Below are 17,300 nucleotides of genomic sequence, written 5' to 3' on the forward strand. Positions count from 1 at the left end.
GGGTGGTTGGTCTCAGACGATCTTGGAGGTGAAAATGCTGAATGTGGAGGTCTTGGACTGGTGTGGTTACATGTGGTCTGCGGTTGTGAGGCCGGTTGGATGTACTGCCAAATTTTCTGAAACGCCTTTGGAGACGGCTTATGGTAGAGAAATGAACATTCAATTCACGGGCAAAAGCTCTGGTGGATATTCCTGCAGTCAGCATGCCAATTGCACACTCCCTCAAAACTTGCGACATCTGTGGCATTGTGCTGTGTGATAAAACTGCACATTTTAGAGTGGCCTTTTATTGTGGCCAGCCTAAGGCACACCTATGAGGTGGATGGATTATCTCGGCAAAGGAGAAGTGCTCACTAACACAGATTTAGACAGATTTGTGAACAATATTTGAGAGAAATAGGCCTTTTGTGTACATAGAAAAAGTCTTAGATCTTTGAGATCAGCTCATGAAAAATGGGGGCAAAAACAAAAGTGTTGCATTTATAATTTTGTTCAGTGTATATATATTTTTTTACCAGCTTCAGTTTGGTTACCAACATTCTTCAAAATATCTTCTGTTGTTTTCAACAGATGAAAAAAAAAATTCATACAGATTTGGAACAACATAAGGGTGAGTAAATGATGACAAAATTTGATAAATTTTTGCGTGAATTATACCTTTAAAGTTGCCATATTTAGAGACCATAATAAGAGTCATGCTTACGGAAGCGTCAAATGCTGTTTTCATATGATGACATCAGCATTATTTTAATATTATTTATATATTATAGTATTTATAAGAATTTTGAATTAGCCTTTAGTTTTGGATTTTCAGTTTCCTTTTTTTGAACGTTTTTAATATATTTCTATATAGCTTTAATTTATTATTTCAGTTTTTAAAGTAATTTTAAGCTTGTTATAGTAATTTTAGTACTTTAACTGTCCTTCTAATATTTAAACTTTGTTGCAACTTTATTTCAATCACAGATGATTTTTAATAGTTTTAGTTAATACTATTAATAATATAATAAAGATTAAATAATTTACAGTGTAACGATGGTTGCCTTCCTTACCATTATTAATAATAATTAATTTTACTCTATATACACACACACACACACACACACACAGGTTTACATTTGTGAAAAGTGGGGACATCCCATAGGCGTAATGGTTTTTATACTGTACAGACTATATATTCTATTGCCCTTTACCAACCCTACCCCTAAACCTACCCCTTACAGGAGACTTTGTGCTATTTCAGATTTTCAATACACTCCATTCTGTGTGATTTATAAGCGTTTTGAAAAGTGGGGACATGGGGTAATGTTCTGAAAAGTCACCTTCTCTTTGTAATACCTATGTCATACCTTTGTCATTATACAAATTTATGTCCTCATTTGTCACAAAAACGCGTACACACACACACACATTTGAATACACTACTAATTTGAATAACAAATTTGTACTGGAATGATATTTTTGTGCTTTTGAAGGATCTCTTGGTGTGCTCATGACATACATACAGCAGCGCTGGATATCTGTGTCCTGTAAGAGGGACTCGGCGTCTCAGTTCTAATGCTGCCCAGATTTATCCAGGCTGCCGAGGACTCTGATTAAGCATGCAGGGAGGATGTTTTTGGCACTGAAACAGTAAAGTGGGGAGGGGTTTGAAGCTCTCCGATAAAATGTTGAGATCCTTTTTCCTGTCTGTCAGATATGCTGTGTTAGAGAGGTGACAGCCCAGCTGGAAAAGAGTGTATTGTTCTCCTGTGACCATGAACAGTTTCATACCACAATGCGGTTTAACTGAAAGCGAGGTATTTGAGTGCAATAACTCTTAATCCAAAGACGTATCTTCTCGAAATGTTAAATGTCATTCATTAAATGTTATTAATTTTTTCCCTTATTCATTTCCCGCCTGTCAGTCAGTGATTAAAATTTTTTTTTCTTTAGCTCTCATTCTTTTCCTTTCTGTAGACTGCAGTATTACTTACACTAGTGGCACTTCCTGTTCTTTTGTGCATGGTAGCAGTGATGGAGCCCTCATTCGCTGCAGAAGTTGGGATTGAAAACCTCTTCGGCTCACCTTTATAAGTTGTTTCCATAGCAGCGGGAAAGTGAATGCCGAGAGTTAGTGACACTGACAGCTGTCTTGAGTTATACATTCGCTGGTACTGAGTAATGAGAGAGTCTACGGTTATGATGAGCCATGTGTGACCTTGAGCATGATGAGTTGATGCCTGGGGCAAGACGTGAACTCTTCAGACAAGCTGAACTCTCTCCTACTTGGTCTTTATGTTTGTACAGCAAAACATCCTCTAGTGGTGTCCTTGGACTCTCAAACTCCCTAAGTAGCTTGCGTTTTAGTCCGGTATTGTTTATTCTCTACTTTAGATGTTGCATTTGTGATCTTAGGTCATTCTGTGAAGATTTTGCATTTCAAAACTACTTTTGAAATGATTTCTATATGATACTGTAATACTTTTCCAAAAGTGAAATGGTTGATCGTAATCTCTCTCTCTCTATATAAAATTTCTCTATGAACTGTCTTATACTTCTTACCTCTTATCACCAAGGCTGCATTTATTTGATCAAAAATACAGTAAAACAGAAATTCTGTGAAATATTATTACTGTTTAAATAATAAAAACTGTTTATGTAAATACATTTTAAGATGTAATTTATTCCTGTGATGCAAAGCCAATTTTTTATCAGCCACTACTCCAGTCATATGTTCCTTCAGAAATCATTTTTTATTTAATTATCAGTGTTGAAAACAATTGTGCTGCTTATTATTTTTGTGGAAATCACAAAATTCTATGATGAATTAAGAAAAAAAAGACTAAAGATTTTTGTAACAATATAAGAGTGTTTACTTTTGATCAATTTAATGCATCCTTGCTGATTTAAAAAAAAAAAAATAAATCTTAATGACACCAAACTTTTGAACCATAGTGTATATAAATACAGTATATGCATGTTTAAATATATTTCTATACATATTTACACAAAAGTTTGATTTATTCAGTGCTACATCATTTGATTAGATGGCATGTAATATATAAAACAATATATAGTTTTTATTTTGATGTAGGTATCAAGATCTAAAAAAAAAGGAAATATGAAAAAGAAAAAATATAATAAAGTTACTAAATTTGTTGGTTATTTGTTAATGAAAATGTGTAATATCATAAAACCAAAATTGGCGTTAGCTAACTCATTATATTATTAACTATTATTATAGTTAATAATAACTATTATTAATCATTATTTACACATTAATTATGGACACAAAAGGCATCAGTTTTGTAGAGGGATCCTCTTGGTGTTTTATTTATTTATTTTCTCCAGATTGCAGTGTGAAATTGGCAAGACAGTAATATGCAGCAATGTATTTTTTTTTTAACTATTATGTAATTACATTCATTACAGCTCAGCCGACTGGAGATAACTTGATAAAACACTTCCCACTGCAAAGAGTCTTTTTCAGCCTCCATGCCACCTCTAGCCTTCTCCATGGCAGATCCGCCTCACTGAATCTTACCTGCATGTCTGGATCTGACATGTGTCTCAGGAGGGGGGAGATGATAAGTGTGGTGGGACGCTTGCCTGTCTTAGATGTCCTTCAGTCTAAATTCCTATTTGGCATCATTGAGCTTTAACTGGATTTCTAGCCTGCAGGTGGTCAGGTGTGCATGGTATTGTGAGTTTATGCACGTATGTGTGTGTGAATAGATGGAGGGTCAAAAGCTGTACTAAAGTATCAAGCTAACCTGCCACTCAGCTGTTGCGCTGATATTTGTTCCCATGGGAATCCGATTTTAGCCAGTCAAATGCAAAGATGAGACCACTTAGAATGGGGTTCAAAAATGATGAAAGAGAGTCTGTGGCCATGGAGACAGACCTTTGGAGCTGGAAACAATCATCTCATTTTATAATTTTCTGACTAATGTACTAGACTACCCAGACTTCAGTATATATTGGATATGTTTTGTGCATAAGCCTCATTTCCACTTCAACATTCACTCTGTTTGCCTTCTTAATGGATGTTCCTAATGTTATTTTGAGCAATTCATCGCTGCATGTTATAAAAAAAAATTTTCCTTTCCAGCTGATGTCACCAACCTCTATTTTTCACCACTTGGTTTTCATAAACCTATCAATTCCTTATAGATATACAAGTCAAAAGTTTGGAATAATTAATAAATTTTTTTGTTTTGTTTTTGAAAGAAGCCTCTTATTCTCACCAAGGCTATATGTATTTGATAAAAAATACAGTAAAACTAATTATACTCTAAAATAGTATTACAATGTAAAATGTTTTCTATTGTAATATATACATAATATAATTTATTTTTGATATTGCAAAGCTGAATTTTCAGCATCATTACTCCAGTCTTCAGCGTCACATGATCCTTCAGAAATTATTCTAATTTGCTGATTTGCTTCTCAGTTAATATCAATTATTGGTGCTCAGTTTTCAGTGATGGTTCTTATTATTATCTATGTTGAAAATGCTACTTATTAGTTTCTTTGATGAATAGAAAGTTCAAAAGAACAGCACTTATTTGAAATAGAAATCTTTTGTAACATTATAAATGTCTTACTGTCACTTCCTTGCTGAATAAAGTATATTTTAATATATATTTAAACAGTAAATATATCAAATTTTTAGTGTTTCTAATATATTTTAGATCAAATAAATGCAGCCTTGGTGAGCATAAGAGACTTCTTTCAAAAAATATTTAAAATAAAAATCATAATTATTTTAACCATTGAATATCCTCTTTCACTCAGAAATATGTCAGTTCACGAATGCAAAATGGTTTGTGAACTTCACTTATTAACTTCCAAAATCAAACTGTGTTCAGCGTCTTTCGTTGCGTTTATGTTCCATCACTTAATTTTTGCTGCTTCCTCTCTTTCACTCAGAGTCTCTCTCTTTCCCCTCACACAGTCTTTCAGTCTTCAGCCTTTAATCTTTTTTCTAGCTAACCCTCATCACCTTTTCCCCCTCATTCCCTACACTTTCCCTCTTTTCAGGTGAATCATGTTCTTTTCAGAGGTTCAATGTGGGCTATTCAGCGACTGAAGTGGCCCACCATTACCGGCAGTGCAATCGAATTGTTCCGCAGAAAGCTCTTAGCAGCAAAAAGTGCTCGAGCAACTCTGTAAAAAGCACACAAAAATGGAGTTGTCTTATTTGTCCTGATTTTGAGTGGGCTCGCAGTGCACTTAGAACTGTGCCAGTCTTCATGAGGGGTTGACTTGAACTCTTGTCTTTAAAAACGTTACCCCACATTTTATTGAAAGTTTAAAAGCATTCATCTATCTTTTCTCAAGGGGCATTCCTGGGAAGAAATGCGGGAGCATTATCTTCACAGCTGAGGAACTCAGCAATTGTCGGGTCAGTACAAAACTATCCTCATGCACACACACTTAGTCTGACTCTACAGTCTTTCATCAAGCTGAATGCCTAAGGCATTGTATTTAAATATCAGAGGTGAAGGGGTTTTTCTTTTTTTCTTTTTTTGCTAAGATTAGGCACAGAGAGCCAGAAAAAGGAATGAATATCTAGATTTATCAAGTTAATCCACCATGGATCTCTCTCTGTGGTCGCTCAAGAGTGAACGAGTGAATCTCATGAAAACTGTCAAGTACGTGATATTTTATCACGGGGCAAATTTCCATAGCAAAATCAGAATAAAAATGTATAAAATACATTTTGCTTAAAGTAAAGGAAGCTTGTAGGACTTCAGTTCACATCACTGCTATGCAAAATATGAATAAAATAATTGTGAAAATTATATATTTTGTTTAAAAGGTTAAAATATATATGGTTCATTGAAGTATTTGTTGCACTTTAATTTACCCTGTTGATTTAAAAAAAAAAAATCAAACATTACATTTTGTTTAAAGAAAAGGAAGTTTGTAGGATCATTAAGATTTATTTTGCATTACATTATTTTTAAGATAATTAGCATTTTCCTGCCCAATTCACATTACTGTTATGCAAACAACAAATAAATAAATGATAGATATATTTTATTTGATATATTAAAATATTGATCTATTATTAAAGTATTTTTGCACATTAATTTGCTACTTGTTGATTAAAATAAAATAAAACCTTACATTTTGTTTAAAGGAAACGAAGCTTATAGGGCATTATTTTTTATGATAATAAGCATATTTTGTGCCCCAATTCATATTATTGCTAAAACAAACAAATACATAATTAATAATAAAATATAATGATATAATAATATATATTATGTGATTTATTAAAGTATTCGAACATCATGGAAGTACTAATTTTGTTGGTTTTAAATAATACAGTGAAAATGTTTTACAAAAATGAGAATGATGTATATACAATATACACTGTACAAATGTTTGGCGTCAGTAGGACTTTTTTTTCATTTTTTGAACACATTTATTCAGCAAGGATGCATTAAATTGATCAAAAGTGACAATAAAAACATTTATTGTATAATGTTACAAAATATTTATTTTTAATATAAATGCTCTTCTTTTGAACTGTCTGCTAATCAAAGAATCCTGAATAAACCGTATTATGATTTTTCAAAAATATTAAGCAATCAGAGCTGTTTTCAAATTTGATAATAGTAAGAAATGTTTCTTGAGGTGCAAATCAGCATATTAGAATGATTTCTGAAGAATCACGCGACACTGAAGACTGGAGTAATGAAGCTGACAATTCAGCGGTGCATCACATGAATTTATTACATTTTAAAATCAATTTAAGTACAAAACAATTAATCTAAATTGAAATAATATTTCACAATGTTACTATATTTTTTATTGAATAAATGCAGCCTTGGAGAAACAATAAATTTTACTGACCTCAAACATTTGAACAGTAGTGTATCTTTATTTATGCAGTGGGGTAAATTCAATTCAGTTCAATTCAAGTTTATTTGTATAGCGCTTTTCACAATGCAAATTGTTGCAAAGCAGCTTTACAGAAAATGTAAGTTTTTTTCATTATATTTAGTAATAGCTTATCAGTGGTGACTATCTCAAGTTGATGTCCATATGGCAGAAATATACGGTAAAGCAACAACAACAAAAAAAGTGTAAATGCGCTTAATGGTCCTGAAAATGATGCACAAGAAAACAATTTTGGGGTGAAATGTGACTCGGACATAATTTTGTGAGATTCCCTCACACATTTAATCCTAAACCCTTGTAGACTTGGTGATGCCTTTGGCTCACTATTTTGACCTGTCCATGTTAAAATCTGTTTTAAACCGTCCATCTCTTTTCAGTTTCAGTGCTGTGGGCCAGTTCATAAAATCACATAAATATAATTTCAGATGACAGAAATTATGTACAGTATATATATTCAATTTCGTCTCTCTGTGTCCTTGTAATAGCATGTAGCTACAGGGAGTGTTTGGCAGAAAGCCTCTTTCAGGAAAGAAAAGAAAATAATGTGTAATTATTGTTCTTTATACTTAAATACAACTGCATCAAAACACACGTGAATTGCAAATCTGAAAGAATTATTGTAAAACTTTATACTTTCTCTACTTTATAGACTTAATCTTTCATAACGGATGTTTTTGCCGCTACCCTGTGCATTAGTCTTCTTGAGGTTTGATGATAATTAAATTTCACCACATAAAGAATGCAAATGACTTTTGTTAAACTTCCCATCTGGGTTTGGTTTCTAAACAAGTTTTCCATAACAGGGTTATTTTAGTATATCATTGCGATATTATTATAGTTTTTATTAACAGTTTGAATCAGTTTTATTTTTACGTTTTCTGTTTTCATTTGAATTTTTATTTCGAATTTTAGTAATTGTGTTGTGTTTTTGTAATATTTAGTAGTTTTTGTTTATATACATATATGTCTTTAAAGTTTATAAAGTTTATAAAGTTAAAAAATTGTACCTTGGCAACTAGCTGGAATAAAAAAAATTGTTTTTTCAATAGTTTATTTTGGTTAAGGTTTATTTTATTTCAAGTAATGACATAACCCTAATAAATAAGAAATGCAGTTTGTTGAATCACACAGAAGAGACTGATACAGTTATCATATCATATTGAATAAATGCATCAACAATGCAAAAAAAAAACAATTAACTGAAACATTTTTAAATATGTGTTAGTGCATAATTTTGACAGCCCTAATACAATGAATATATGATATGATATATTTCTATATAATATATGATATGCTTTAGATTCTTGGGTGCGTTCTGAGAGCCAGTACATTTGTATTTATGTCCGTAACATGTAAATAATCATTTGATAGGAGTCTATGCTTTTTGAGAGCAAGCGATTTTTAGTTGCACCTTTAAAGCATCTCTCAGACTTGTGTAGCGAGCTCTTGAGGTGTTTAAACGAGACGCCGCTGGTGCCGTGAGCTGTGGAAACTGGCAGTCGGAATAATCCCAGAAGTCAGCTGGAGTGAGGCAGCGGCTGGTGCTGGTGTTATTTTGGACTGGCTCTGTGGACTCACCAGGCTGCTGTCATACTCTGGCCTTTTGAGAAAAATCAGGCTGTCTGCACTTCATTTTAGATATTGACTTGCTGTGCGGTTTGATTTGTTTGTAATCTCTCCAGAACAGTGAAGGTTGATGTTTATGACTGGGACAGAGATGGAAGGTACGCTGTTCTTCATGGCTTTTGTTCCCCCTCGTGGGTAGTAAATATTGTGTTTCTGAATACATCAATTATCCTGCATAACAAGAATAACTCAAATTTTCATTAGCCAAAATAATTTCTTCTCAGCACGCTTGTGCAATGTTCATTAAATATTCCTCGCTCAAGTAAACACTTTCATTTTTCTTCAGTCATGACTTCATCGGAGAGTTTACGACCAGCTATAGAGAGCTGTCTCGCGGACAGAGCCAATTCAATGTTTATGAGGTAAAAACATTTTGTTCGAATGCATTTTGATTCTGAGTTCTGGCAAAACATAATTTTTCAGCACTTTTAGAGTTATTTTGATGCGATTTAAAAACACTTACCAGGAACTGAGTAAAGAATTAGACTTGCAAATCTTAAAAAGTGAAAAAGAATTTCAAAAGAGTTGGTTTATTTTTGAATGTGTTGTTTGTATGTGTATAAATTATACAAAAATGTGGGACACAGGTAAATACTGTGTTTTAGAACTTAGTTAAAATAGTTTTTTACAACAGTGATTTAAATATAAATTCATTCATTGCTGTTTTATTTTTATTTTCGTACAACAGATACAGTGAAGACAGGCCAAAGGAGGGGATACAGACATTTAATGTGTTGAAAACTAGTTAATTTTCATGCAATGATAGTTTTTATGTTCGATAACTGTGTATCTAACTTAGCTAAATAAATATATAAATGTGCTTCTGATGCCTCCAAAAAAGTTAAGGGACATCAACGTGGGCTGTATTCGTGAAGTGCCAAAAATGTTTCATGCATCATAAGAGAAAAAAACATATGAGGACACTTCAGTAAAATGTCATATTTCTTTCAGCCATGCTTGATGGGTGTCTTTTTGTTTCTTTCAGGTTCTGAATCCCAAGAAGAAAGGGAGGAAAAAGAAATACGTCAACTCTGGCACGGTACGTGGGAATGGATTACCTGTCAAGCGCTCTCCTCTTCTGATTTATTTTCATAATGACTTCCATTATCTCTCCTCTCTCTCTCTTTCACTCTCTTTAGGTAACACTTTTGTCCTTCAAAGTGGAATCGGAGTATACATTTGTGGACTTCATTCGAGGCGGGTGAGTGCCCCTTAAAAGTCCCTGGATAAATTAGGCTGGAGGAAGATGCAGATTTACTGGTTAGAGAGCAGATGGAATAGCCGTGCATGTTTTGTGGAATTATGATTAGTCGATCTGAATAACTTGCATTCAAGACAATGCCAATAAACCAGAGTGGATCTTAGTGTCATTGAGGCTTTAGGGCAGTTCACTTACCATTTATTTTTTCAGGCATTACTAGCATGTGTGTTGAATACTGACACATAGTATGGGATATAGGAGATTTTTTTTTGCATTAAAACCTAGTTCTGGATATGTGCATAACCCAGTAATGGTCAAATAGTTTAAGGGATCATGTAAAACATTTGGGCTGTCAATATGATGTATTAATTTAATGTGATATTTAAAAAAAAAAAGATTTTTACTGCAAAAATTTACAATGTCACTTACATAAATTCCATTACTGGAGCCATGAAGCATTCAAGCCTTCATGTTTTTGAAAGTAGCCAGCAAGAAACCTGGTTCTCCAAGCCCTGCTTACTTGGAGCAGGCAGTAAAGAATGAGTAAGAAGCACATATTTAATCAACTGACAGCCCTAATAATTTTTTTTTAAATGTTAAAAAATAAAAAAAATCTAAAGCAATCATCACATACTCATTTCCAGACATCTGAAATCAAGGCAGTGATTCAGTACACCAGTATATCATACCATATGTTTGCCTTTTAATTGCAGCTGGGCCTTTAATTATGTATTGACTTGATAAAAAACATATGTTTGTTTATTTTAAACAAAAGCAAGAGTATTTCTTTCTTTCTTTATTTATTGATTGATTTAACATGTCTAGGTTAGAAACATTTTGATCATTTGCTAAATAAATTAAATTATTAAAAGATTAAAATTGCTATAAATATGCATTTATAGGTTTTTTGACTATTAAAAATGTGCATATACAGTGTCATCCAAAAGCTCCATGTTGAAAATCAATTAAATTTAAACCTTGAAATAAACAAAGTATTAGTATTTTGAACATTTAAACCAAAAAGTTTTGATGCAAATTAATTCAAATGAATAGGAGATATTTGGAATATAATATTTGGACTCTGGACTATTTCTAGGTTACTAGTCAAATGTGTGACATTGAGTATGCAAACTCCTTTGTACTAAAGGTCAGGTGTCTTGCTGCCTTTGAAGTATGAATAATATGGATTAGGTTTTGTTCATGTCGGCTGGAGTGCTGCTGTCATTAAAACAAAAGGGAGACCAAATAAATTCTAAGATCTTCTGAAGTTTTTCAATTAAGTTTTTGCAATAAATAAATGTGCAATTAATAAATAACTAAATAAATAAATAAGCAATTTAACTAGTAGCCTTTGTATACACCACCAATCAGAAGTTTGGAGTCTAATTTTTTTTTTAATGGTTTTGGAAAAATGTGATACATTTTAATATTTTCTATGTTAATATAATTTAACATGTAATTTACTGGCTAAGCTGAATTTTCAGCAGCCATTACTACAGCCATTATGTCTTCAGTCTTCAGTATCACATGATCCTCTCGTGATCTTTTTTTTTTTTTTTTCAAAATTCTTTGATGAATAGAATGTTCAAAATAACTGCATTTTTTAATAGAATTAAAAAAAATTGTAACATAATAAATGTCTTTACTTTCACTTTTGATCAATTTAAATAAGTGAATAAAAATCTTAATAAAAAAAAAAACGTTCTGACGCAAAACATTTGACCCGTAGTATATATATTTACACACCCTGCACATGTAATATAGCATGTCATATTAAGTATCCATATGTATGTACTACATTGGTTACAAACTTTTGACTGTGATTCTTTTCAATGTTGAAAACAGAACACAGCTCAACTTCACTGTAGCCATAGACTTCACTGCCTCTAATGGTAAGACCATCTTCAGTACATAAGCATTTGTGTTTGTGTGGCATGCGATTGTCTCATGTCCGTTTTAGATTTAGAGCTCGGCACTGATGTGAGTGACCACGATGTCTTTGCTCTTGTGTCTAACCTTGTATTGATTGATACCTGAACGCAGGAAACCCATCTCAGCCGACATCGCTCCACTACATGAACCCGTATCAGCTGAATGCGTATGCCATGGCCCTTAAAGCCGTGGGGGAAATCATCCAGGATTACGACAGTGACAAACTCTTCCCTGCCTACGGCTTTGGAGCTAAACTCCCTCCTGATGGCAAGATCTCTCATGCTTTCCCCCTGGTGAGTAACAGCTTGAAAAGGGCCATCATTAACCCTGGAAAGCCTGACATTTGAAATCATAGTTAGAAAAATCTTTTTTTTAATGGAATAGTTTTTGAACCTTTACACTAAATATAAAATATTTTATATAATATTTAATACATCAGGAGAATATGGAGCTCATACATGAATAGGAAAGAAACACCTAAATTTTATTTAGAGGCCCAAACTGCAAAAATATGCAATTTGGTGCAAATGCTAATATTTGTATAGCCAGAAAATATGATCAAATTCTGATAGCTTGTAATGTGCATTAATGAAAGCATTATAACAGTATAACAGACTACTTACATAAAATGCATTTATGGCAAATGCATTTTTGTCAACCTGTATTTTCCAATAATATGTCTTAGTAAGATGATATTTAAATGCTTTGTTTTATGATCAAACGCTGCAGTTTTTATTGTGGAGGTAAAATAAATGCAACAATGTAATTATGACTGAAAGATGTACAAATAAACGTTCCTCAAAAGCCTGCATTATCATTATATTTGATGCTCACATTTCAACATGATAAAAAAAATTATGTATGAGTAATCAAGTAACCCTAAGTTGCTTTAGCCAAGTAAGTGTTCATCTTGAAATATTACTAACAATATGAAAATTATTCTTACATTTACTTATATTAAATTAGTAAAGATTTCACAGACAAAAGACACAACCTGAAGGTGGACGGTTTAAGAATGATACTAAAAGTACTTGCTAAAAATGTTTAGTAGATTGTGTACAACAGGTTTTTAGAGCAGTTTTGATCATGTTGATCATTTACAAAAAAAAAAGTGTATCAGATATGATACAGTAGGCTTTAAAGGGTTAAAAACACACATACAATAACACAACAGGAATGTTGGATGGTTAAAAGAAGAAAATGCAAAGTCTGTTATCATTTACTCACTCTGTATGACTTTTTCTTTCTTCCTAATTAAATTTTTAAAATAGGCAACATTGGACCTGGTTGACTTTCACTGTATAAACAAGAACAGTTCAAATATCTTATTTTGAATTAAACAAGGTTTGGAATAACAAATAGTGACAACATTTTCATTTTTGAGTGAACTATCCCTTTAAAGCACAAACCACACAGACATGATATTCATTATTAAAGCTAAACTATGCTGTCATGAATTTTTAGCTTTGGACATAGCATATAACAATATAAAATATGCCTCAGTCCAGTATGAATAAGTCAGAAACGACTGGCGTTATTGCTCATGTGAGATCTTCTCAAACACGTGTGTATTCTGACCTCGTAGAACTCCGACTGTGAGAATGCAAACTGCGTCGGCATCGAAGGCGTGCTGGAGGCATACTATGACTGTCTCCGGAAAGTGCAGCTCTATGGCCCCACCAACTTTGCCCCTGTCATCAACCAGGTGGCACAGTAAGCTAAACCGTTCTCCTGCTATTGACTCCAGGTTGAGCTCTCTTTCTGTCTCTCTGCCCTGCTCTTTTTTTCTGTCTCCCCTGCGAGCTGAACTCCTTCCTGTCACTATCCACTTGTTATTGACTCTAAAGCCTGTCCTCTCTCCACACAAATGCACTTTCGCGCACACGCGCTCCAAAGACTCCTCCAGAATCCTGCGCTTGACTAACACTTCACTCAGTGTACCTGCTGCTCAGATGCAGTCGAGGTCTGATGTTTACCACGCAGGAAAAAAGAACTTCTTTTAAAGGGACATATCATGGAAAACAGGATTTGTCTTGTTTATTTGAAACACAAGATTTTGATGTGATACTACAGTATGTAGGCAGCGCTCGCAACACAACCCTCTCGCTCAGCGATTATTTACTGAAGCTGAGCTGCAACAATGGGTCATTTAGAAATTAGTATGGTTGTGATGTGAAGCTATGAGCACATTAACATTTGAAATTTAAATATCACGGCTTGAATGAGAGTTTGAACTATTTCAAATATGAAGAGGTTAGCCAGTCACAAGAGAGGTCATTTACATGAAGTGTCACAAGTACAGTAGCAAAAATAGCCAGGTTAAATTTAAGGCTCAGATACTGGTGGAAAATGGTTGTGTGAAAATTATAGATGTAGAACAGAATATAGAACAGGCTTTGGTGCATGAAATTTAGGTGAAATGTCTGTGAAATAGAATATTTAACAAAAATAATTCAGATTTTCATCAGAATTTTATTTATTTATTTATTTATACAAAAGCTACTAAAGTAGGGATGAAAAAATGACAATGAAAAAAAATGTATTGTAGTTAAACACAATTTTGAAGCTATTTTAAAAAAATAATAATTTTTGAAACAATTTGAAACAACCTAAAAAAAATAAATTCTCAGAAATTGTTAGTAAATGTAACAATTAATTACAAAGAAAAGAGAAGTAACATACTGAATAAATGAGAAAATTTTAAGCATTATTTTTACAGTATAGATTAAAGATTATTATATAGAATATTGACTGATACAACTACCACTATTAATTATTGTTAATAATAATAATAATAGTAATATTAAATTGCATTAAAAATACAGAATATTATATATTTAAATTAGCCATTTTTTCCTTTATTTATACTATACTCTATTATTCTGTTTTTAATTGAACAGAATTTATTTCAATGTTATCATCAATGTAATTTCAAAATAATTATTTCTGTATGAATATGTTCCACATAAATTTGTTATATAATCAGGCCCAGTATTTTAATTAATCATGATAAAATAAACCAGAAAACATGGATAGTTAGTATGCTTTAAATTAGCCACAGAACAAGAATGTTGTATTTGAATAAAAACAATTGATCTCTGATCTGCTTCAAATATCACGTATGTCATGAACCTCTGATCTGCTTCAAATATCACGTATGTCATGAACCGCTCGTCACACAACATGACAAAAGATCTAAACCTTGTACACACATGTGAAGAGGCTTTTAATTGCCCTTGTCAGTTTCGAGGCTTTTTTCAAATCCAACTAAATCTCTCAATCTGAAGAAAATCAAACTCCCAGAACTGCAGAGGTGCTTTAAGAGGCAGATATTGATCGGCCGCTGCTGCAGTGGTCAACTTTTCTCTCCTCTCTCAGCTCGTCACTTCTTACGTGCCGTGACTGAGACAATATCTGGAGGCGGTTATTAGGGTCGATGAACTGGATGGAACAGACAGATTTAATAAGGAAAGTTCAAGAAAAGGCTTAGATAAAATAATGAGGATTTTACTAGCTAGAGGTCTGCATTCCCTTGGGAACCGCGGGACCTGACCGGATTTTTTTGCGCTGCGGGATTACATTCCCGAATAAAACGCGGTAGCGGTCGGTAACTCTGGTGTAATTTGAATGGGAGCGGGCGGTCTAACAATATCCCGTTCCCGACGGCCATTTAGAACAGCATATCTGCGCTTTATTCTTATTTACCACCGGTACAGCTTGCGCTCAGGACTGTTATGCACGCGCTGCACGCATGCTTTAAACGTCATGCGTTTTATTTGCGGGGTCTGTGTGTAGCATGTGCATAACAATGCTCAGAGCAGGCTGTAGGCCTACCTGTGGTAAATATACGGCCCTCAGACAGAACAGACAGGTTTTCGATGAGTGAGAGAGCAGAATAAAGGCTGATTTATACTTCTGCATTGGACCTACGCCGTAGCCTGACGTGCACTTCTCCAAAAATCTAACAGCGTGTCAATTCTACGCAGATCGCAAGCGCTGTGATTGGTCTGCAAGAACCCCTCCCTCCATATGTACTTGAGTTTTGTGTGTGTTTGTGTGCACTTTAATATATTTTAATGTTACACCTTCTTATATAAAATAAAACAAAGCAAAGAACAAGTGTCTTATCTTTTATTATACTACATAGCATTATACATCAGTAGTTGTCCGCAACAAACAATGTTGATCTGCCGTGGTACAAGTCCTTGTGCAGATTGAAAGAATGCCATCATCTCCTGTTCCGTTGTTGTCTCCTTTTTGTAGTTTTAAATAATGATTTAATGATTTGATATTTATTTGCTGCCGTCACGGCTATATTGCTTCTCCGACGAGCCGCTTCTTCTTCGGCTTTTGCCGGGGTACTGCGGGTTACACCAGCAACATGCCCGTGGACACTGCTGACTAGCGGTTTGCATGTGTACTGCATGTTGACGTGGACAACGACGCAGAAGTACAAATGAAAACTGATGCATAGCCTACGGCGTAAAGGCTACGGCGTAGGTCCGACGCAGAAGTATAAATCAGCCTTAAGGATGGCGCAAAGTGTGGATGCGCTGTCCTTGAAGGACGTTCAACTCGGTTTTGTTTATATTTTGCTTAGCCTATAATTTTAAATGAAAGATGTGTATTTATTGATTTTTCTCTGCGACACTTTTCCTACTGTGTTAACAGAAAATGTCAAACGAATTTTGTATTTTGACAAGATGAATAAAAATAGCTAATAGGCTATTTTTGTACAACCTACATTTTTATTTTTTTTCTCTCTGCGACACTTTTTCCCTATTGTGTTGTCAATGTTAAACGAATTGTATCCTGACAAGACGGAAAAAAATAAAAGATTAAATTATTGTACATTTTTATTTTCTCTGACACTTTTTTTCCTACTGTGTTGCATAAAATATTAAACAAATGTTGTGTCTTAAGATAAGATAATTCATATAAATTCAAGTCAAAGTCAATAAATTCAAGACTCTTGACAAGACGAATAAAATAACATACAATTTTGTGAAGACTACACTTTTATGTGTCAGCCTATCTCTCTTTCTTTCAGTAGCGGAAATTTAAATGTGAGATTCTGGAAACGAGATCTAAATTTAGCGGGAATGGTCGGGTCGGGAAGAAAATTATTCTAAGCAAACAGCGGGTGAGCAAAGAGTGAATATATAGCGGGAGCGGGTGGGTGTGGAATAGAACCTTGCGGGAGCGGGACTAAAAAAACAGTCCGCGCAGACCTCTATTTCTAGTCACATGCTATAACACAAAAGCATAATCTCCAAATTATTAGCAGTGCTTTATAAGTCATATAGTTTCTAGGCATCAGAATATTTGTTTTGACTTGGGCCCGTTAATTCCATAGCAACTGCTTTGAAATGTACTAGTTCCCTTTCAGTCGGTCACTCTCGACGTCACGTCGGAGGACCGATGAAATTGGGATCTCGCTTAGAGGGACCAATCTACTTCGAGTGTAAACTAAACGAGCCAATGCACATTGGCATGCGATTATTGCATCCAGCTGCTGCTGATCACAGCGTGTTGGTGGCAGCCGGGGGCATCCTTTTTCTGGCGGTCACGGTGAGGAATTCCCCTAAGAGAGAAAGGGGATGCCCAAGCCCGCCGGCACTTCGAAACCAGCGGAGCTCTCAGG

General features: G+C 34.1%; 1 protein-coding gene across 1 annotated transcript in view; it reads left to right on the forward strand.

The window, feature by feature from the left end:
• The window catches only part of LOC107594030 (copine-8-like), a 42,413-nt gene that overhangs the window by 22,435 nt on the left and 2,678 nt on the right, over positions 1-17,300 (forward strand). The window contains exons 8-16 of the mRNA XM_016283959.1: positions 5,326-5,389; positions 8,337-8,395; positions 8,580-8,621; positions 8,810-8,885; positions 9,509-9,562; positions 9,663-9,724; positions 11,570-11,616; positions 11,768-11,949; positions 13,242-13,369. Coding sequence (XP_016139445.1) covers positions 5,326-5,389; positions 8,337-8,395; positions 8,580-8,621; positions 8,810-8,885; positions 9,509-9,562; positions 9,663-9,724; positions 11,570-11,616; positions 11,768-11,949; positions 13,242-13,369 — 714 coding nt within the window. The remainder of the gene's footprint in view (positions 1-5,325; positions 5,390-8,336; positions 8,396-8,579; positions 8,622-8,809; positions 8,886-9,508; positions 9,563-9,662; positions 9,725-11,569; positions 11,617-11,767; positions 11,950-13,241; positions 13,370-17,300) is intronic.

Source organism: Sinocyclocheilus grahami, unplaced genomic scaffold (genome assembly GCF_001515645.1).
Source record: "Sinocyclocheilus grahami isolate Dianchi unplaced genomic scaffold, SAMN03320097.WGS_v1.1 scaffold178.1, whole genome shotgun sequence".
NCBI classification, from domain to species: domain Eukaryota; kingdom Metazoa; phylum Chordata; class Actinopteri; order Cypriniformes; family Cyprinidae; genus Sinocyclocheilus; species Sinocyclocheilus grahami.